At 39.7% G+C, this 22,312-nt stretch overlaps 1 protein-coding gene across 4 annotated transcripts in view; it reads left to right on the forward strand.

Annotated features, from left to right (window-relative positions):
* LOC103145192 (RNA-binding protein with multiple splicing) overlaps window positions 1–22,312 on the forward strand; it is a 45,907-nt gene that overhangs the window by 795 nt on the left and 22,800 nt on the right. For all 4 annotated transcript variants that reach the window (XR_001663399.1, XR_001663398.1, XM_016676626.1 and 1 more), the window contains exons 2-4: window positions 16,160–16,237; window positions 17,759–17,797; window positions 21,311–21,373. Coding sequence is in view for 2 of the 4 variants with exons in the window: in XM_016676626.1 (XP_016532112.1) it covers window positions 16,160–16,237; window positions 17,759–17,797; window positions 21,311–21,373 (180 nt within the window). In the remaining 2 variants the exon portion in view is untranslated. The remainder of the gene's footprint in view (window positions 1–16,159; window positions 16,238–17,758; window positions 17,798–21,310; window positions 21,374–22,312) is intronic.

The raw sequence follows: 22,312 nt of genomic DNA on the forward strand, positions 1-22,312 counted from the left end.
GCTGATTATTTGGCGTGAAAGCAGAAATGTAAAGTTGGTTGGACTTTATTTTCACAAGTAAAATGACGAGCTCAAGAAATGACTAGCAGAGAGAAAAACTGAAATCAGACGCAGCTTTTCATGCTCTGCTCTGTACACACCTCAACCTGTCCTCGCAAAGTTTTTGCTTCAGTTCATGACGTCACTGTCCATATATAGTAATGATGAGTTTTCAGCTCGGGTATTTTGTTTATTTCATTCTATATTGACGGCAAAAAAAAAAAAGAGGAAAAAGTGAGAATATCTAATTGCCTGTACCATTCACACATAATCTTGCAAATCTCACTTCCTGCATTTAGTAATTAGTGCTTTTACATCAGGCTAACAATGAGATGAAAATTAAATGCTTAAAAAAAATAGTTTAGTCCAAATTCATCAAAACTTTAGGTGTATTTATTTTAGATGTGTTTCTTCATTTATATTTGTTTTTTAATGAATAAACACAGAGGTGTAGACATGAAGCAGAGCCTCCTAGTATGGTTGCAAAAAAAAAAAATGAACCAATTTTAAGCCTCTTGTTGCTGATGGTTTTAGGTTTTTAATCTTTTAGACATGGAAAAACAAAACTAGCTTAATTCAATAACATTTTAGAGCTGTGTTTATTTCATATGCTTTTATATGTATTTGTTTTCAACAAATTGCTCACATTTTTGCCCCTAGATAACCGAGACAATGTTTATGTAAACATTTTGCAATGGTAATAATAATAACAGGAAGTTTGGACCTCTAAACACAACTATAAAAGAGATTCTGAGCCAAAGTGAATCAGAGTTCAGAGAAGCACAGAGGAGTCATTGAAGTTCAAACAACTGCTGCTGCAACATGCAGGCAATAAGTCTTTGTTGCATTACAGTTACCTCCTCCATCTAAGCACAGCAGAACTGTTTGTTGGGGAAAAAATGTGAGATAATCTTTTCTAATAAACATAAGATGATGGTCCAGTTTCTGTAAACGCTGCGCGGTCTGGTTCAACAATGTCTCCGATTAGGTTGGTTGTGTACGTCTTTGCTTTTGGCACAGATGTGTCTCCGTTCAAAGGACAGGGATTGTTATTTTCGAGCTTGCAAGAAAAGGTGTATCAGATTATGTTAGATATTTGGAGTAAATCTGATTAAGGCTCGTCAGTTTGTAACTGAATAGCCAAACATGCCCCGGACTGATGTAATGCCATATTGGGTCCCGAGCTCGGAAGGGTTTCTACAGATGCAGGGAGTTTATGTTTATGCACTTCTCGGATGAGGTAGAGGATGAGAAATTAAGAAGTTCAGTCTGAGTCTTTCTGACCTCGTGAATCGGATTGTTTGACAGGTCGTCTTCTGGGACGCGGTTCTATCTCTGCTAGTTGAAGTCACAGCCATTTTTTTAAAAATTCAAAACATACTCAATTCAGCTTAGTTTATTTATGTGGCAACAGATGTCACTTTACAGGACAAGCAGGTCAATTCGCGGCTGATTATTTACAATCCAAGTCGGTCCAAATTCAATTGTAATCAATGCAGTTCCTTCCAGTACAATCCGTAACAGTGAAGGCAGTTCAGTTCTATCCTGAATACTGTCAAATTCAAATATACTAAACAAACGTGTGTATTTAAGCAAACAGCTTATTGCCTTGAGTCAGTGGCAGTTTGGTCCTGAAAATATTGAGAATTTGTCCATTTAATTGGACATGTACCAATTAGGTATTTCTTAATTGCCAGTACCAATGCCAATTCTTATGCTAATTGCTATTTATTTTTTGATTAGTTTTCTCTTTCAGTTTGAACTCTTTTACGTAATATAATGTTTGGGTATTAGAATATATTGTTTTTTTTTAATGATGGGAATCTGTGCCTGTGGCCTGTTTGACAAATGATCTGGTTCCAGGTCCTATAATTATTTGAATTATAGAAAACCACACACCAAAGATTACACTATGACAGATGATGTAGTACCCTCCCACTGTGTGTGTGGGGGGGGGGACGCTTATTTTTTTACAAAGGGTACATGTGTAGTTGTAATAGACAAGAATAATGGTTTTGTTATATCCTTGTCTAAATTTGACATAAAATTCAAATAACATAGAGATGTATCTATTTTATCGTTGGTTTTGTATAAAGATGCAGCGATCAGGCTTTTTCTGACCGACACCGAATTTAGATTTTGACTAATCTGGATTTTTTTTCTTTTTAATTGTAGCATATAAAAACAGTGTAACGATAAAAATATGCTGCAGTTTCCTTGACAGAGGTCAAAATGTTGAATTAAAAGAAATTGAAGGAGCAGCAAGAATTCCCCATTTGTACATCAAAGCCTATAACATGAAATTTATTTTGGTTTGTGGTAGACTTGAAGAAGTGCGTTAAAGTATTTGCTGTTTGTTGATGCGTTTTTCCACCAGAATTGATGGGAGTTGTGGTCTAAGTGCCTTTGAAGAATAAGGTAAAAAAAAAAAAAGCAGATCAAGAAAAATCAGCCAGTTCTGATCTCCAGCAGCAGGTAGATTGACTCTCAGGTCTCAGAGGCCCAGGAGTTTAATGGAAATGGACAAGTTTAGTTTGTCAACCAGTCAGTTGGTCTATCACCAACTTCAACAGACGAAATGGACAAAACATTACGCGTTTTTGTTTCCAGAAAATAAAATTGAAACAAGAGTGATAAAAAGCTCTTAACATTAAATTACATCAGAATTTTGTGCATTTTGACTCCAAGCAGGACCTTTTAAAACCTACATTTGATTCCTAGTCATCAGCTCATCCTGCATTCATGTCATATCTTTGACTTGGAGCTGAAACATTAGTAACGATTTGCAGCTGCTCTTGTAAAGTGAACTTTCGCTGCTATTTTTGCAGTTGTAATTAAAATTTTGACCGCACACTATCAGATACTATGACCTTGACCTGTGATGATTTGCTTTCTGATATAGTATGAAATATTCCCGACTGAATAACAGAGAGTCATTATTACAGTATTTCTGATGAAAACGTTTGTTTTTTCCCCCGCCTCGTACCGTTTGTTTGATAAATATCTGGACTCTTTCGAAATTGAAATTCCGTGCTGTCGACGGGCTGCACCGCCAGACGAGGACTGTCTGTGTGAAAGGCAGACACAGAGACGGGGAGAGTAATGGCCAGAGGAATCTAATGTTGTAGAAATGTTTGGATCTCGTCCAGACTGGCCGAGACTTGCATTCACTTGGACGAATTAACATAAGGTTGGACAGCCCCACTTTGTCTTTGCTCTAATGATTTGTGTTGTTTGAGCTGCGGAGGGGGGAGGATGGGAGGGAGGAAAGAGGTTCGGGTCGTTGTTTTTTCCACTTGTTCACAAGTGTGCAGAGAGATGTAGATGTTTGTACAGCAAGGCAAAGAGTAACGCGAGTTGGGGCTTTCTCTGCGTCGTTTTTTTAAATTTCCCTTTCCTTGAATCCTAACTGCCCAACTGTAAACTGTAACCTTATGAGAGGCAAAGTTCAGCAGCCCGGCTGGTGTGACTCTCACATGCTGAACAACATCACGCCCTCCCTCCCCGCTCTTGCACAGCCTGCGCCTCAATGGATCACTGATTCGCACCAGCAAAGCACTGCTGCTGCGAGCTCGGCTCCGTTGCTCAACCTCGCACGCCGTCGACGATGCTTAACGTTTATCTTGCGTGCACCGGCGCTCACCAAACATGGTCTGGCTGCTGGCGAGGTATGCAGGAGGAGGCGTGTGGGGGTGGAGGGGTTTCGGCCCCTGCAGCATCTAATCTGGAGAGCTGCCTGCGATAAGCACGATTATCAGGTGTTCTGGATGCTTTCACGTTTCGCAGCACTCGGCTGCTGATGAAGTTGAGGTGACACGCTGGTAACTGTCAGAGATACGTTTCGACCGCGGCCGGTTTCCAGACCTTTTTTGGACAAGACGTCTGGGTCGGACCCTAAAGGAGACTTGTATTAATCTGATATGACAAGGGTTCGATAGAGAGATATGGCATGCGTGTTCGCTTATTTATAATGGGGACCGATATTTACGCACGCTGAGACTTCAACACACTTTAATGTTAACAGAAAGGTGACATTTAAAGACAAAGGGCAAGCAGAGAAAACGAAGTAAATAAAGTGGAGACATCATTCACTTGGCAGCCAAAAAAACCTATTCATAGATGATGGTAAATGGTGGGACTGATGCCTGTATGATACTCTGATGGTAAAAGACCCTCAAATAAATTCAAACAGCCAGTTTTCAGTTAATGCAAAAACTTCCAACAACTGTACCTTTTTGTTTATTTACGGAAAACAGATCTACCGAATTCAGCTTAAAAAAATGTGACATTACTTCTGGTTGTAGTTATAATGCACCAGTCCACTAGAAAGATACTGGAATCAACCAGTTTTCTCTATCACTACTAAACGACCTTTTGTCAAAGTAAAAGTACTTATAGCAGATTTCTTTGTCTTACTATAGTTCGTAACTCAGAAAAATTGTAACCAATCAGATCTCAAGTAAAGCTGGAAATCAGTGCAGCTCTAATCATAGGTACATTATCAGTATCATTTGTTTTTTTTGTTTTTTTTGGGAGGGGGGTATTATCCATATTTTTTTGTTTTTCTCTTTATAGAGAGCTGGAATAATAGTTTTGTTTTGGCTTGTTAACTAGTCAGACTACTGAACTAAATGGTGATGTTAAGATGCTTGTTGTTTACCTGGTGTAAAATAATTTTTGATATAAGTGTTACTCCTTTAGCTTCTTACCAGTACCAATTTACTGCCAGGTAGCAGCAGTATGTGGGGGAGGGGCAGCACTTTGTTGACATTTTATACAATGGAAGGAAGATTTTTATACTTTGACCAACTTCTAAAAGCAGTTCAAACCTCATCCTTTTTATTTATTTTTTAAAATTTATTGCAGTTTTGAAGGTGTAATGTATTTAAACCATAGTATAACCTTAATATATAGGAGCAATTTTTTACATTATTTTTGTGGGTTTTGTCTTTAATTGATACCTTACTAATGAGCAAAGGTAACACAAGACCTTTATTTATGCAAGTTTTTCCAAATAAGCAGGTAAATATGTATATATTTTACAACTTATGTTGGTAAAAGCTTTTTTTCGTCAAGTAGTTCAAAAATGATAAAAGTTAGGTTCATATGCTTTGATGAAAGATTAACGGTGACAATCTTGTAATTCCTTCATTTTCTGCTGGTTCACTTCTAACCACTCCCTATATCAGAGAACTGGCAGTATGTGTGTTTTTTTTTATGGTAGCGGTGGCTTTACATATTTCAAAAAAGTTTGCATGAGAAACTTTGTATTTAACAATAAACAGAATGAGAATCGACTTAAAAAGAATACCTGGACCAGATTAATCAGTATCAGCCAGAGACAAACTGATCGGCTGATTTAAGGAGTTTGACTGGATTTCATTAAACATCTTTGGATTCTCGACGGCGTGTTGGAACAGAAAAGACATTATGGCTTCTTCTTGGCCTCTTTCACTGTGTTCTGACAGTCAGTGGAGAAACGGAGGAGGATGGAAAAGGCAAATGGAGAATATGAAGTGCATCTGATCTCTGCCAGCCAACTGTCGGCTTGGCCTTTCACCTGTTTGTTGTTGGTTCGCCTCTCTATGTCTTATGTCTGCTTAAGATGAAACCCGATTACCGGGTCGATGTGCCAAGCTTCAGTTTCTGGACAGAAAAGATCACAGATGTAAAAGTCCTGCTAAGTACGGTCCTTGAACCCCCTTAATACCTGTTGAATGTTCTCAAAGTTACGGGGAATATTGCACAAACGAATTCAGCGAACGTGGTGCGTCTTCCCCCCCCACCCCCTCGGGGTGTAATTGAGTTGTGCTTGGCCTGCTTCAGGTATCCTCTTCAACATAGCAGGTCATGTGGGCAGCAAGCGTGACCTTTTTTTTTGTTGTTGTTGTTCTTAGGTTGTGGGGCGGGGTGAGTCTCGCTGCTGGAGAAGCTCCATGGGCAGCGCGGTGGCGGCGTTGGGGATGCGTGTGATCCGTGTGCGTGTGGATGTATCTATGAAAAGGGCACGGCGATACGCTAACTCTCTGTGACATGAAACGTTACCTGAGGGAGGAGGGGTCGGCACGATGGGGTGCGAACGGACGGAGAATCTGACCGGACAAAGGATCTACAGTAGCCCCAGCCTGCGACAATTCAAGGAAGACATAAAAACACAATATTACAAAAAATAAATAAGAAGAACAAAACCCTGAGTCAGGTGAGGGCAATATAGACGTCAACAAGCCACCTTTACTGCCACACAGAAACCATAAAACCTTGCTCAGTCTGACAGTCAGAGAGGATGGAGTTTATTTATAAAAGCCTGTGGGGAATTGTCATCTTATCTTAGCCATTTGTCAGCAGCGCGACAAGAGGTATTTGAAAAGACAACAAGAAAGCAGAGCGTCGTCAGGACAGATGTGAGAATAAAAAAAAACCATACATATATATTTATAGTACTGTTACTTGTCTCCCACTTTTTCTTCTCAGATGAATATATATTTATATATATATATATACAATATATTTGGTGCTGCTTCCCCTAAAAGACCTCGGCTGTCGGATCTCAGTTTGTTTCGTAGTTAATGATATGATGAAACTGCGCTGTGATGGAGGAAGTGCGAACTTTTTCCCTAGATGTGTGAGACATTTTACCGTCCTTTGTCATGCTGTCAGCTTTACTAAATATTACTCACTCACGGGCTATAATTATCCACCTCACAGCGTGGAGTGTATGCTCTCAGTCTTCACACCTGCTATTGAGATCCTTTTTATGTTCATTACTCTTTCTCAGACTCGCTATTTCATCTAATTTCTTCCCTCCATTCATCCATCCTCTGCCGCTGCTTTTTATCTCCCTTGCCCTCTGTTTCCTTCCCTCCCGTCTTTCCTTTGTCCCACCCTTTTTCTCCCCTGTCTCTGCCTTTATCTTGTTCTCTTGCCGTTTCCTCCCACTTTCCCTCGCTCCACCCTGGCACCGTTTATAATTTGCCGAGCTGTCTACTCCCGTCGTTTCCATCCTGCTTGCCCCTATTTATGTCCCGGTGGACGTACCCCCTTATCCTTTATCGGGCTGCAGGGTGAAAGATGTTGAGATCAGGGGCTGGTTTTGGCTTGTGGAAGTTGAGGAGGGACTCCGACCGGAAGGAAACGGCGTGCCGATGACTGACAACTCTCCCTCCTCTTTTTTCTGATCACGTGATCTTACCAGCGTATATTCAATTTGAAGTACAGCCAAAGCCTACATTAGCTCCAGCACCTCAAGAGTTATTGGCAAATATTTATAGTTATTTATATTTATAGTTAGCCTTGAAATGCTTGATCTATTTGATAATCTATTTGAGGTTATGATGACCTTCTTTCTTCTTGGTCTGAAAAAGTCCAATAATAAAAAGAAACACGCCGCCATTATCCTTCATGCTATTCCTGTGGTTTCAGATGAATTTAAGGAATGGAAGATGAAGCTACTCACTCCGTTGGTGCACACTGCAGGCCAGCTGGCTGAAATAAGGACCGTGCACATTTTCTTTGCTTACAGAAAAGTAAAATTTATACAGTGGACCCCCGCCAAATCGCAGTTCACTACTTGTGGAGTTTTCTGCGGAAGGTAACTCTGTATTTGCAGAACATCTGCCTGTTTGTGAATATTTTCATCAGGCCTATCTAAAATGCAGCTTGCTAAGCTGAAACACCTGGGCGCTACCTGACACGCTATTGGTTGTCGTTTGAGAAGCAGTCAATCCATGAGCGCCAATCATTTTCCTCTCCAGTGATTTTCTGTACTCTCAGGGACAGAGGCAAGAAAGACCATGGATATTAGCTTCTACGTTAGAGCCAAATGGGCTTTCCACGCTGTGTGTTAATGCATGTTACGGTATAATGTGCATATTAACTGTTAAAATAGAACGTTTTGCGTGTGGCTGTGTTCTCTAACCCTATTTTTTCTACTCTATTAAAAGGCTCGAATTTTAATGTTTATTTTAGCAGTATTATGGCACATGGTGAATGACAAACATTCCAAACTAATATATAAATTATAATTAGAGGATCTCTTGCGATTTCTGCAAATAAATGTAAATCAAAACACAAACAAACCTCTGGTACTGATAGTGAATCAATAAGAGTGTAACACGCCTAAGTCAGAAACTAACGGTTCTGGTTAACAGACTGTGACAGACGATGATAAAGATTTGACAAATGGTGACTTGTTTTCACCCACTTTGTTGCCGATGACTCAGGATCTGGTGTTTGTTTTTTGTGTTTTTTTTTTTTTATTATTTTTTTTAATTTGTCCTCGCTTACCCTCAGCTCATCCATCCACAACACAACCAGCGAATTTAGGCGTTCACTTGGTCGACCGGCGACAAAAGGAGAGGCTGATGAACACCGAAGCGGAGATTAGTTCAAATTAATGAGCCCTAAGGAATTTTAAGTCCATTCGAGGAGACTCATTAGATGTCAGAAAGGAAGAAGAGATCATGTTGCTTCAGAGTCATTTCGATGAGCTCTTAAGCTGACAATTGAGTCAAACTGATGTGGGGCTGACAATCTGTGAAGAAAAAAAAAAAATATATATATATATATATATGCATGTGTCCCCTTTCACATGATGCCAAAGAAGCTGTTTTGTTGAAATTCAGAGAACAGATTTTTTTTTTTTGTTTCTAGGTCAGATTATAAACAAGAAAACTTCTTGTGGAGGCAGAAAGAATAGAGCAAAAGAAGAGCAGAGTGCAAGCCTACTAGGTCATTTGTTTTAAAGGTCAACCTGTTGGAACATTTACAGAGTCTCACTGAGTCGTAATTGTTCGTCAAACGCACTCGTAGGACTTAGAGAGACGATAAAAAAAAAAAAAAAACAGAAGGCATTCTCCACTCTGAGTTCAGGCGTGACGCCCGGAGTGCACTCAGTCTCACAGTTAACCTTTTGCCCTACAAAAACAACCCGAGTCTAACCTGTGACCCCTGACCCAGAATGGGAAACTTGACCCGGCGAACCGTGATCATTAGCAGACAGACAGGCTCGTCCATTTATGGTGGTTGACACGTCTCGGGCCTGCAGTCGCTCACTCCTCACGCCCTTTGACGTGGAAGATGAAGAAGCAAAGCTATGAGGATGATGAAGAGTGATGCCAACACTGAGCCGTGACAGCGGCAGAGGGAGGCGGGTAGCATGATGCGGCTGGGAAGTCTTTGATTGATAGCAATGTAGCTGAAAGTTTAATGGGTTTTGTCTGTTTCATTATTTATAACATAAGTCAGTGTGAGATTTGGGTAGGTGATGCCCAGAGACTCATGTAACAGGGTTGATATCTTTTGTAAAGTCAGCGCTGTCTATTAGAACTGAACCTTATATTTAAATTTATAGGCATCACAATATTGTTGTGTGCAATGTAGATATTGCAAAGAACTGTGATAAATATTGGCTAATTACCTTAATCCATGGCATTAATACAGAGAGTATTATTTTGCACACATGACTGCCAATGCAGTTTATTTTCTTCATCTAATGACTTAGGGTTTTCTATCATAAAGTGAGTAATGGTGTTCGGAGTGAAACAGAGTGTATTAGCTGCTATGTCTATGTGTCTCTGTCTATTTGCTTGCTCTGCACTGTGCACAGATTAGTTCATCCAACACAAGTCATTAAATTTAACAACTCTGAAAGCAAAGCACTAGGTTTATTAAACTGCTCACTAATAACTGCAAGCTGCACTGAAATATGTTGCGACCCAACTTGTGAATAAATCAAATTAAAAGCCGGTGAACATGCTAACATTAGTCCAGCAAATTGCTCTGCAGGAAAATTGTAACAGGATTTGTTGAAGACTTCTTTAACAAAGAACAAATAGTTCAGGAGGAACTCAACCTGCTGATTGACTGGTGACTACTTTCAGCCCTGACCCTTGTCTGGCAGGTTGAAAATAATTAAAAAAAAGAGATATTTCTCAAATCATTGAATGCATCATTGCTAAATACCACATGATTGTGCTGACAGACATGCTCTTCAGTGTGAAAGTTGTTACTGAAAGAAGAACCCCTAAAATGAGCAATTTTTAGTGACGAGACTCGGAGAATCGGAATAGCATAGCAGCTTGATTCAAATGTTGTGGACCTTTTTGAAACCTAATAGTCATGATAAAACCTATTGGTATATTGTGTAAGAATTCACTATAAGTTTGATGTTTACCATTTTTACCATTTAAAATTTAAACACTTATATTTTGGACTTGTTTTGAAATATTAGTTAAGCCCTGCTTTATGTGACCTCTCTTCTGGTCCAAATATAAATTGTGGTTTATTAACCACTTTTGAATTATCTTGATTGTATTTTTTAACTTAAAAATTCACCTAAAATTGATATTGGCAAAACTTAGTGAAATTGTAATTAAGAATTTGGTCACAAACTTATGAGTTTACACAGCAACATAGCAAACAAAAAAAAAAAACAAAAAAAAACACTAACTCGAAGGTCTTGTGAAAACTTGCCTGATTTACAGGAACCACATAAAACAAATAACACTGAAAACTTAAACTTACCCATACTATCTCATAATCAGATTTATTGATCATGTTTGGCAATGGAAATAAGTAATTTTACTTCAGTTAAACTGCTATAAAATATATATAATATGCATTCAAATGTAAATACACAAATTCGGAAAGAATAAATGTTTTTCTTATTAAAGAAATAAATGGTCAAGTTGTCACTTCTATTTTTAGTGGTAAATGATGTGTCCAAAGCCATTTATTTAGTTTGAAGGAAATTCCAGTTTTTTTCATTTATTTGTCTGATACCTTCATTCAAGGACGGAGACGGAAATGTCTCGCAATCTCCTCACATTGCAACAAGGTCGTGTCACTCATTACAGACGGACGGAACGGTCAAAATAGCAATCCGTCGCAGTCAAACCGAATATACGCGGGAGTTGCACTGTGCAGCAAACTATAATGAGGCTTTTCACTCAGAAGGTGTAGCAGATTCAACATCGCCTACAGTGCAAGCTGAATAGAAATGACACATTAATAACTTCTGTTGTTTGATTATTGAAAAGAATCTTCTTGATGTTGGCTCACAAAATGACCAAATGAAGTTTCCTTGCTGAAAATCCTTGACCTGAATTCAAGTTTTGAAGGATTTTTCTTGGCTTCTTGATACTTTAGCTACCAGTAAATGGAAAGTTAAGTTGTTCTAAATGCTGTTTAAAGTTTTATTACTTTATGGTAGGGCATTAAAAAAAAACAACCTAATTGGTACTAAAGGTTGCAGAGTGTTTTCACCGCCTCCTCCAGCCTAAACTGTTGGATCAACTACCATGTTGTATACATTGAACTCTGATCCTACCTTCTGGATGTTGCATCTGAAATTTAGGCACACTGGACAAGGCAATGTTGTTTTTAATCTGCTTTGGTCTTCTAGTGTGAACTTCAGCCTCAGTTTCCTGTTTTTAGCTCATGGTAGTTGGCCCCTAATCTGGCTGTATCCCACCTTCTTCAAGGTTCAGCATGTTCAGAGGTGACATAGTGATGATACCTTTGCTTCAACCAGAGGTTATTTGAGCCACTGTTGCCTTTCTATCTTCTTCGGCCAGCCTATTAGCCTGCTCTCCTCTGATCTGTGACGTTAGCAAAGCATTTTCACCCACACAACTGCTGCTCCCTGCATATTTCCTCTTTTTTGGAATGTTGTCTGTCCCAGTTGATCAGGAGTTCCTGAAACACTGACATCCAAACTGCTGCATTCAGATTCACTTAAACCCAGTTTCTTCGGTTTGAACGTCTACGAGTCATCTTTGCCACCTCTAGATGCCATAATGCCATAACCTTGGTTGGCTAATTTGTTAGCACAAAACTTTCATTGGAGATTGTAATGAAAACACATAGAAATGGAGAAAAATATTCTAGTTGCTACGTCCAAATTTTAGTGACGTTTTGATTAGATTAGATTTTTCCCTCCTGCTTGCCTTTCATTTCTGTGTTGTTGATTGAACAGCACCCTTTCTTGGTCTAAACAAACAGGGTGGCATCAGAAAATCTGGGAGGTGCATGGATGGAGAGCCAATAAGGTGATGACCTCATCCGGTGCTTGTGGAGTCAGGGATCTCTGATTAGAGGTGCATGGATCCCCCCAGGACTTGCTGCAGAAGTGGCCTTAATAGGATGTGATGTTTTTGGCCCCGGGGCTACGCACTCTGCCTTGCTCCGCTGAGGCGTTGCCAAGGAACTGCGCCGGTACGCCGGCTGCGAAGCACTCAGCTGGCTTATTGAAGGTAAAGGCTGCTGTTTCTGATCGAAGCCCGCCCGCGCGCTACTCTGTGCGTGTGTGAACACGCCATAAATGGTCAACGACTCAAAGCTGTTGGACCTGGTTCCTCAGCAGTATGGTAATGTAGGTATGTGACTCACGAGGAAAGCAGTAAAACAAATCCAGTAAAACGGTAGCAGAAGGTTTGACTTTGTGTGTGTGTGTGTGTGATTTGTTTTTTTGTATAACTGCTTGGCCTCTGGTCTGACCTTCACTTTGGTTTAATGGATTATGAAATTTCACAATGACGGCAGTCCCCTTTACAACTCTGTTAGCGGCACAATACGCTCGCGGTAATCAACAGCAGATGTACGCTGTGAAGAGCTGTTGCCACACTCTATCACCAACGTGTGCAGTCAGCTCCACACCGGACACGCAGGGAAAGAAAAGCTCATATATCACAATAGCTGACGTCAGGAAGTCTCAGGAATGAGGTCCGAAGCAGCCAAGAATGTCCCATTGTTCCAAGGCTCTGGAGTACTCCTTGTTGTGTGTCTTAACTTGTCTAGTTTTCAAATGACTCTGACTAAAGATAAGACGTTCAATTAGAGATTTTTGACAAGATAGATCACTGGGTTGATAAGGATTTATTATGCCACATGCCAAATTCCTGTTAAAGTGACAATTATGATCTTTGTCTTTAAGACAACTACACTTAATCTAATCTAGTCTTATTAAACCTGTGTGATGAGTTTTCTATTTATTTTTTTTTTTTTTGCTTCAGCAGGAATAATTGTTGCTAAACTTTGGCAATGACACAAATCTATGTAGCTTTATTTTTTTATTCTTGTGACTTTCCAATAACAATGCGCTTGGTTACTGGTATCAAGGTATTTCAAGAACAATCATGCTGTTCCTCCACTGTAACCTGTTTCCATCAAAAAGATACAGAAAGCTACAGGAGTTTTCTCTTGCTTCGTGGAGCAGAAAGTATCCAAATGCTCCTCCTCCTCCACTTGTTGCTATGCGCTGCTGCTCAGCTGGCTCAAACCCTCGTCGACCAGTAACCTACGCAGATGCTCGACGAAATAACTCGCTAATATCAACTTGTTACACTCATGTTATTCTAAAAGACTTCTAAAGTATTAAGCATTCGGGTTTTCTGTGCCTGTATATTTGCTGACACCAGTTATGTGATGCAGGATCGAAAGGTTTTAAGAGGTGATAAAGGTGCTCAAGTCATTAAGGAGTGACAAGTTGCCTCAAGGCCAAAACAGCAGATGCCATGAGAAGCAACTTTTTCCACAAACAAATGTTGCGAGTCACTTTTATTGCAACATCCACCAATACTGTTGCATGTTTTGTTTTTTTTTATGTTGTGGTGCCCTACCCTGATCTGTTACACCGCTGACCTGATCTCAGATGAGAAGAACAATAAATGGATGGGTGGAAAAGTAAAGGTGACTCACCTACAACCCCATTTTAAAGGTGTAGTCTTTGTATTTGCTTTGAGCCTGATTGATTTTATTCTGCCGACTTTTTAATGTGAGGAGAACCTCCTGAGAGTCGATTTAAACATATCTGCCTGAGACGAGGTGAAGTGAGGACAACGCAGGTTTCAGCTCACCGCCGTGATGAGAGTTACCACAGGGGAACGTTTTTTTTTTTTTTCTACTTTGTTTGAATGAGCTTGTTGACGCTGACCATGCTTTTGCTCCCCCAGTTGCTAAGCTGCGTTTGTTTATGTGTTGATCAGCCTCTGGCTTTGGGGGTGTGGATCAGGTTACATTTGGGAATGAGGTGTAGTGTTAGTTCAGCAGCTCCTTTTGTCCCCTGAGTTTTAAATCTAATGAATCGGGGAGCTTCGAAATCCTCTTTGTGTACAAAACTAGAATTTTCTGAAAGCCTTACTGGGATTAAGGTGGCGCGTTTTGGTTAAACTATAGCTAAATTGCATATTTAAGAATTTTTTTTTAATTTGTATGTATTATACATGCAAAATACGCCTGGAGAAAGGCTACTTTTTTTCTTATATCTTGAATCTTTTGACGGAGATTTAAAGCCGTCGCTTCAGTGAATGTCACATTCAACATTTGGATATGTGTTAACAGCGCTGTCCTGGGCTGACCCTTTATTAAGCACAGACAGATTCACAGACGCATGTAACTAAAGAATTTTCTGTTACGCTGCCTACAAATCTGTAACTAGATCTGCTCTCAGCAGCATGAAACGACTCCTCGGCACCTGTGCTCCATAGTGCTGCTATGTCTGTGTTTACCAAACCCCAGCTCGGGTCCTAATGGGTCTGAATGTGAGGACAGAGCTGTTGCTGCTGCTGTTGTTCACACCAGCCTTTTTTAGACAAGGAGGGTGGGTTTTCCATTGTGCGACTGACCAGGCTGGAAAAGTAAAGGAGTCGCATACTGACTTTGATGAGAGAATTGAGAGCAAAATTAGAAATTCCTCATTAAATGACTGGAGCAAAAGGAATGTTGTTCTCTCCGTTATTCTGTGTCCATTTTAACTTTTTCTTGCTTTTGAAAGTATTGATGCATCTTTTATGTCTAACATATATCTAAGATTTTTTTTGTTTTTATTTAATTTGTTTTTAAATATTCTATTTAATTTTGCAGTTCTAAATTTAAAAGCCCTTATGTGAGTGTTGGACATGTCTTTGTGCTCTAAACAAACGAGGTACTTTGTGTTTTAAAGCATCCTCCTTAAATGGCTGATTAAGGTGGAATCTTGTGATTCCAACCAGTTAAAAAAAGAGAAATGCCTTCTTTAATAAACATTTTCTATTCACAAATGAACATTTTCTATTCATTTAAACAGACACGGCAATAACTGGATATATAACTAGAAGAGTGGAGTTTCTTGCTGTTTGTTGTCAAGTTGACGAATGGTGAACTAGTCAGTTGGCCATTGGTTAAAATCTGACATTTTCCAATTTATTAAACATTTTTTCTGTTCTTTAAATTCATCAAAAGTAAACAATTAAAAATGTTTCAGTCTGTAAACGCATCAACATACGGCATGTTCTTCGAGGCATTTTGTTTAAGGTGCAACAAAGATCAGATAAAAGTTTAGAGACGTAAATTTGATGTAGTTACAGTGAAAAAAGTGGGAAGTTTTTCATTTTATAATGCAATATAAAGACACTGCCCCCCAGTCACAGCCCAGTTACTAGTTAAGTTGGTTATTCTGTACCCTCTCTTATGTTTGTCTTCAGATCCATGTTTCAACGAGCCCAAACTTTCTCAAACCTGATGAGTTCAGCTTATTAATAATTTTTTTCTGCTTAATTTTCCATCTTTGAAGTTTTCCATCACAGAGGTTGTGAACTATTTCTCCAAAAATAGTATTTGATGCAGTAGAGCCTGAAAGCATTATGTGAAGTGTTTCTTTCTTTAAATCAAACCTTGCTTAAATAAGCCTTCATGTATATATTCTCCTCATCGCCTCACATAACACGACATCTTCTACGCCCAAATTCCTGATCGAAGTCATCATGAGTTTGTCCGCTGCCCTTAAGCCTCTTCTCCCACTCTCAGTTTGGGTTTTCCTCCCAGCCAACGTACTCAACATATACAGTACGGTATAATTCTCAAGAAATGCCAACCCATGCTGCAAGTTGAAAAGTTCAAATGTAAACCAGAGGATGAAACTGCCGAGGGGGGATTGGCCATTTGTGGATTACACAGGAGAGCACAATGGTGCAGGAAGGAGTGTGCTTGCAGAACAGTAATGTATCTCTATCTTCAAGTGTAACTGTTTAACTTCATTGTCCTGTTCCTCATAATCTCCTATGTCACCGTCAGAGAGCCATTGAGGCTATTTATAACCACAGAGGTTAATGAAAAATACATAATCCCTCTCTCTTGTCCTCTTCAGGTCCGAACGCTATTCGTCAGTGGGCTACCGCTGGATATCAAACCACGGGAGCTCTATCTCCTCTTCAGACCATTTAAGGTATGTTTGTATGTTTTAAACCGATGGGCTGCAGCCGCTATTCTTAGCTGCTTTCCGTTTCTTTTCCAGCAGTCAATGAGACCTCCATTAATGGTGATGAAATAAACGGCAATGGAAACTCTCCCTCGAGGTTCAAGTGTCTGTGCTCCTAACGCCGGGCTTCAATCACATCTCGATCGCGTGTTCATCATGGAAAAAGTGGCTCTACGCCTGCAATCCAAAAACAAAGCTGTTTGCTTCGCCTCAGAAGCTCCGCTCTCTTGCGCTGGCAGGGATTTCTAATCCAGTTGAACGAACCTGGATGTTGCCGGCTCTTTTGGCCTGTCGCCCGAGAATAATGCACCTTAATGGTTCAAGAGCAGTGCTGTTCGAGTGATTGAATAATTGCAATCCATGTAATCCCTCTATTAGACAATGCTTTTGGTATGTACCCTGAGTAGAAAGGTTTACATCATGAGTGTTGAGAGCTGGAAGCCTCGAATAATTAGATAAGACACAACAATCCAATCCATATGGTCTTTTTCTAAGAGCTCCAGAAAGCAGCCTTACCATGTAAAGCAAATGTTATAAAACGCCTGTGCCTCTCAGAGGTAATCACATCGCTTAAACTTTTCAATATTTTGTTATGCTGTAAGCACAATCTTCAACGTTCTTTTTTGTGACACATCTAGAGACGGGCGTTTTTCTTTGCCAGGTATTTTCAGCTCAGTTCGATTGGGCTGAGGCCGTCTGTTAGGAGCAGTTTTCAAGTGTCTCAGTTTGATCTGGACCTGGTTTGGGGTTGTTTTGTGCTTCAAGGGGAACCTCCAGCCCAGTTTTAATTTCTTCTGTATCTAAAATCGATATTTGCATCAACTCTGACCGGCTTCCTTTGCCTGTTGGCCAAAAGGTTAAACTCTGGTCTTATTTATTTGCTTTCCCCTTTATGGTTTTTGACAAACTTTAAATGGAATTTCATATGGATTTCCCCCCCTCATCTTCTTGGTGCTCTTCTTTTAAGCCCACATATGTGTTTATGATTTATAGCTGAATTGTGGAGCTCTGCAGCTCCTCCAGAGTTCCCCTGGGCATCTCCTTATCTCATTAATGCTCTCCTTGCCTGGCCTGTCAGTTTAGTTGGACATTTCCTGTGAGCAGGCTTGGGAAATAACCTGACCCTGATATATTCTTACTCCACTTTCAGACCGGTGTACTACATGTTTAGCCTCTAATATTCTCTAAAAACCTGCTGACATTATATTAAGATCAATTTCCACAAAGACGGACTCTATTTACTAAGTCGGCAGCTTATAAAGGCATATATTTGAATTTAGGGGAATCTGAGTTAATAATGCTAAATACAAATGCACACTTTTCAGATTCTTTATTTTTATTTTATTTATTTTTTTTTTTTTTACCATTTAACAGTTTTGATTTATTACATAAAAAAATACATTAAAGGTACATTTGCCAAAGGGTATGAATACTATTGCAAGGTTCTCTTTCCCTACATCATATTTCTGTTTTGTTTTTTTTTCTCAGGGTTACGAAGGATCCTTGATAAAGCTCACTTCTAAGCAGGTATGTTTAGTGCCTTCTCGTCCAAAGAATCCACTGTATGAATTCCTGCCGCTGCCTCACAAAACATCCCATCTGTCAGAAGCTTGCAATTCACCGCATCTCCTTTTTTTCCCAACTCTGCGGGATCGGCTTGCTGACAGGGAAGGATAACCCCTCTGTTTTGTCAGGAAGAACCCTTTTAACGTGTAAGAGAGGTTTCCTGTTGGGAGGGGGAAACGCGTTTCACCCAGTTGCCTTTGGCAGTCCGATAGCGCTCGTAGGGGTGGAGGGTGTGAAAAAGAGCATTTTGACACGAGGTCAGAGTTTTTTCTCCAGAGGAACAGGACTGAAAATTAGCTAGTCTGGCAGGTGTCCGTGGTCAGAGTCAAGCAACATATATGTTCACATCACACTGTCTCCTGCTAAGACATGTTCTGCTCAAATCTTGGGCTTATTGGGGAACATACACTGCAATAACACAGTTCTTAATTTTACTAGTAGTTTCGGGATGTGAAAAACATTCACAAGATTCACCAGCAGTGGAGTACAGGGCATAGTTTATTAGTGCTTTCACAAACTAAAATTTTTATTTTTTTTTAAATGTTTCATCTTGAACTTTTCCACAGTATCTTAGGTTTCAAAATTTTTGCGCTTTGTCCTCTTGTCCGTAGCAAATAGTCATTTACTCTTTACAAACTGCACAGATGTAATAATTGTTTACTGTTTGCATTAGCTCAGCTATGCAAAAGTTTTAAACCAGCATTATTCCCTTTATATTTTGCTTTCAAGCAGCCTGATGCTCTTGTAATGTTATAAGGTAGTTTGATTAACAGTTTCATGCTTTCTAAGTTTATGTTTAGACGTCGCTTTCTCGCTCCTTTGTATATTGAGTTGTGTAGTGAGTCCTGAAAGTACATAAGAAAAGTGAATGAAAAGAGGAAACAAAGTTTGGAAACGGAATAAAAAAATCATGAGTCGTGACGTACAAGATGCACCATCCTTCATTCAGTCAAGTTTTTTGCTGCTAGTTCTCTGACAAAAACCATTTGGGATTTTTTTTCTTTTGAAGACTCAACTAAAGAAACTGGAACATTTTTGTGACAGGCTGTTTGTGACAAAGAGCCAAAAGTCTGAAAAAGACAATAAAATGCTATTTTCCTGCGTATTATACAGATATTTCCGGATGTTTCCAAATTGGTTTATGGTAATAGTTGCACTAATAAACAGTTTATTTGTACTTAGGAAAATCTTTTGCAAGCGCAGTACTCCATAGTCTCCTCATGAACTTGTTTCTTTAATGATTTACGCACAAAATACAACAAAACACCGTCAGTAGCCAGTAATTAGCTCCTCACTTATCACGGTACTTAGCATATTCCACTGATTTTCTGACTCCCAACTGTCTGGAACACAGTTAATTTGGGTTTGATTTCGTCCTCGGATCCTTGTTCCACACATTATGGGTAGATAATGGTTCACCGATGTCGGCTGTAGTTTGTACTTTAAAGTATTCTCCATTGCTCTTCTCTATTAAGTAGTTTCTGCCTGAAGCAAAGACAGATGGGCTTGAAAAGCTCCTTCTTTTGGCTGTCAATTAACCTTGTGTTTACTTCAGTAAACACAGACTAACACCAAACTGGTACCACTAAGTACCAGTACTAAGTACCACTACCGGTGGTTCTTGTTGATGGAAAGTCCTACAGAGATGTGGATGACCATAACAAACCATAACAAACTGAAATATTTGTTGTTGTGAGATGTTGTTCAGCAGGCCAAATTTGTCTTTAAGTGGCTTGACAGCAAATCCTAACAGTATTCAGATATGAATCAAGTTCCTAATAAATATTTTGAAAGAGCAATTTCAAATATTACAATGAAATCAGGCCTTTTGAGAAGCAAAATATAAAAACAAGCGGTGTTAGACAAACCTGTACAGAAGAGTCAAGCTGCAATATATTTGAACACTATCTCCAAATAAATTTGTTTGTTGCTTTTCCTTTACGGTAACCCTGAAATTTAAGATCATAGTGCTGGAGTAAACAAAACCCTGTTTGCCTTGTGGTTTCCTTTATAAACCAGCCATCATGTAAAAACATGGTGCAAATAACAGTTCCTAAATGGCCCTTGCAACTGCACTAATACAAGTGCTTTTAAAAGTCTTAAACATCTCCACTCACCACCACTTACGGATGTTATGGCTGCGGCTGCATTGCCAAGAGCCAGCTAACAGTAAAAAGCCTCCGTAAATTCAAATTTTACTGCATTTACACTAGGCAGATGTTTCAAAGAAAATGTCTGGGGCTTTAAAATCTAAACTGTGAGTTAAGAGTTCATTTTTGGGGGGAGTTGTGGTACAAAAAAAGGGACCTTTGCTGAAGTGTTTGTCTCCAAACTAGCCCTTGAACTGACTGAAAAGGGGCATCGCTTACCTTCTCCCCCCACCCTTCCATAAATGCCATCCTCAACAAGACAAATGTCAGCTAATGCGCACGTTCAGTCAGGAGTCACAAAGTACTGTCCAGGAGTGCCCCTGCTTTGTTTTGCTTCTCCTCGCTAATGGCAATGACGATGGCGACATAAATCAATCGATCGGCCCTCTCTCTCCCTCCAGCAGCCAGAGAACTCGCAGCCATCTCCATATATAGCAGCAGCAGCCAGACCTCAGACCCTTTCTATTTATATTCCTGCTACGCTTCCTCCTCCTGACGTCTTTACTAAGTCCTTTCTTTTATGTGCGCGTTTCGTCTTTTTCTCCTCTTCTCCCCCTCCTCTTCCTCCAGCTTCTCGCTCCACTTATTCCAAATTCCCATAACCCTCGACGGCTTTTCCAGATCACAGACGGCGGTGTGAACCCAAGGGAGCAGTGTGTTTAGAGGCTTTCTATCCCCACAAACATTCAACAACAAACCTTTTTTTTTGGGGGGGGGAGGATTCACACCTGCATAGTCTTGCTCTCCTTTTGCTTTTTTCCCCCTTCGTGCCCCTCCCATCATTGCGACAGGTCTCCGAAGTTAACGCTCTAAAACAAATGTCACGAAGCAGCCCTGCTTGAGGAGAGGAGCTTTTAAAAGCTTTGGCCTCACTTTCTTCAATTTTCACCTCTCGCCTCTAAACTCTGTTCTCATTTGTCTTCTTTTTTTTTCCTCTCATCTCTCTATCTCTTTTTAGATTCTTCTCCCTCCCTTCTCAGGGTCTTTTAAAGCAGCTCTTACATGCACTTTCTCGCTCCTCACATTGCCCGTATTTGGGCAAAGGAGAGCCCGAACGTTGAACTCTCTCTTTGTGCAAACTAAACAGCATTTTTTTTTTTTTTACTCCCCCTTCTTCTCTCTCTCCTCGTGTCGCCACAGTTTCATAAACAGGGAAAGAGAGAAAGAGACGGAGAAGGAAGGAGTTGACTCTGATAAGAAATGAAAAAAAAGTACACTGTATAAAAAAAGAACATGTTTTTGTCATTCAGACAGAAATGCAGACTCAGATTTCTGCCCTAAACAATGTTTCTTTCTTTTTGTTCTGTCTTCTTTCTCTCCCCAGCCAGTGGGGTTTGTCAGCTTTGACAGCCGATCAGAGGCAGAGGCTGCTAAGAATGCCTTGAACGTAAGTGCCATGCCCTCACCGCTCGAGCACCGGCTCAGCGCAAAGCATGTTTCTTCTTCTTCTTCTTGTTCTTCTTCTTCTTTTGCAGCTCAAATGGATTTAATTGAGGGGAAGTACACACATTCCTTCATGACCCTTCAAATGCAAAAAACAAACAAACTGATGCAAGTATATGACGGCTAAGTCAAAAAAACACTGAGATGTTGTGCTATAATATTTTTTATCTTAATGATATCTGTCTGGACAAAATATATCCAGTTGCTATCAGCATGTGAAGGAAGTTTATAATATTGTTAATGGTCTTAGGTATAAAACTGAGCACAAGACATACCGTATCTTTGTTTGAGACTCTTATTTTCGTTTGCGAAAGGAAGTAGTTTGTTTTCTTTCTCTGTCGTGTTGACGGCTAATTATTTCCTGTCCACTGGCTGATGGCATACAGCTACAAAAATATTGAAGTGGACTCTACCGCCTTAAAATTTATTATTTGATAACATTTTATGGTGGAAAAACAAGATAAGTTACTAGCAAGAACCTTGAAAATATTGTGACGGCTATATGTGTTAGCCACTAACAATGCTAAGGTTGCTATTTGCTATTTCACATGCACACAAAACTGAAATTGATAAACATAAGTTGAACTGATGTTCTTTAAAGCAAAATTTCAGATTGTGAAGCCTTTTTTACTGCATACAAAGAAAAGCAGAAATGGTTGTTGACGGTAACGTTGTTTGTCCTGTTGATAAGGTAGCCTTGACCAGCTGATGGCACTATGTTCCAAAACATTGAGGAAACCTTCAACACTTTGAGCTTGGCGAACTTATTTAGCATTTTTGAAGAATGAAGAAATAGTGACAGAACAGAATAAAACATTTTGTGGGCAAACTGATAATATAGTAAATGGCTAATAGCTTAGCTGCCAACGGCTAATGGCTTAGC

This window comes from Poecilia formosa, unplaced genomic scaffold (genome assembly GCF_000485575.1).
Source record: "Poecilia formosa unplaced genomic scaffold, Poecilia_formosa-5.1.2 Scaffold137, whole genome shotgun sequence".
Classification (NCBI taxonomy): domain Eukaryota; kingdom Metazoa; phylum Chordata; class Actinopteri; order Cyprinodontiformes; family Poeciliidae; genus Poecilia; species Poecilia formosa.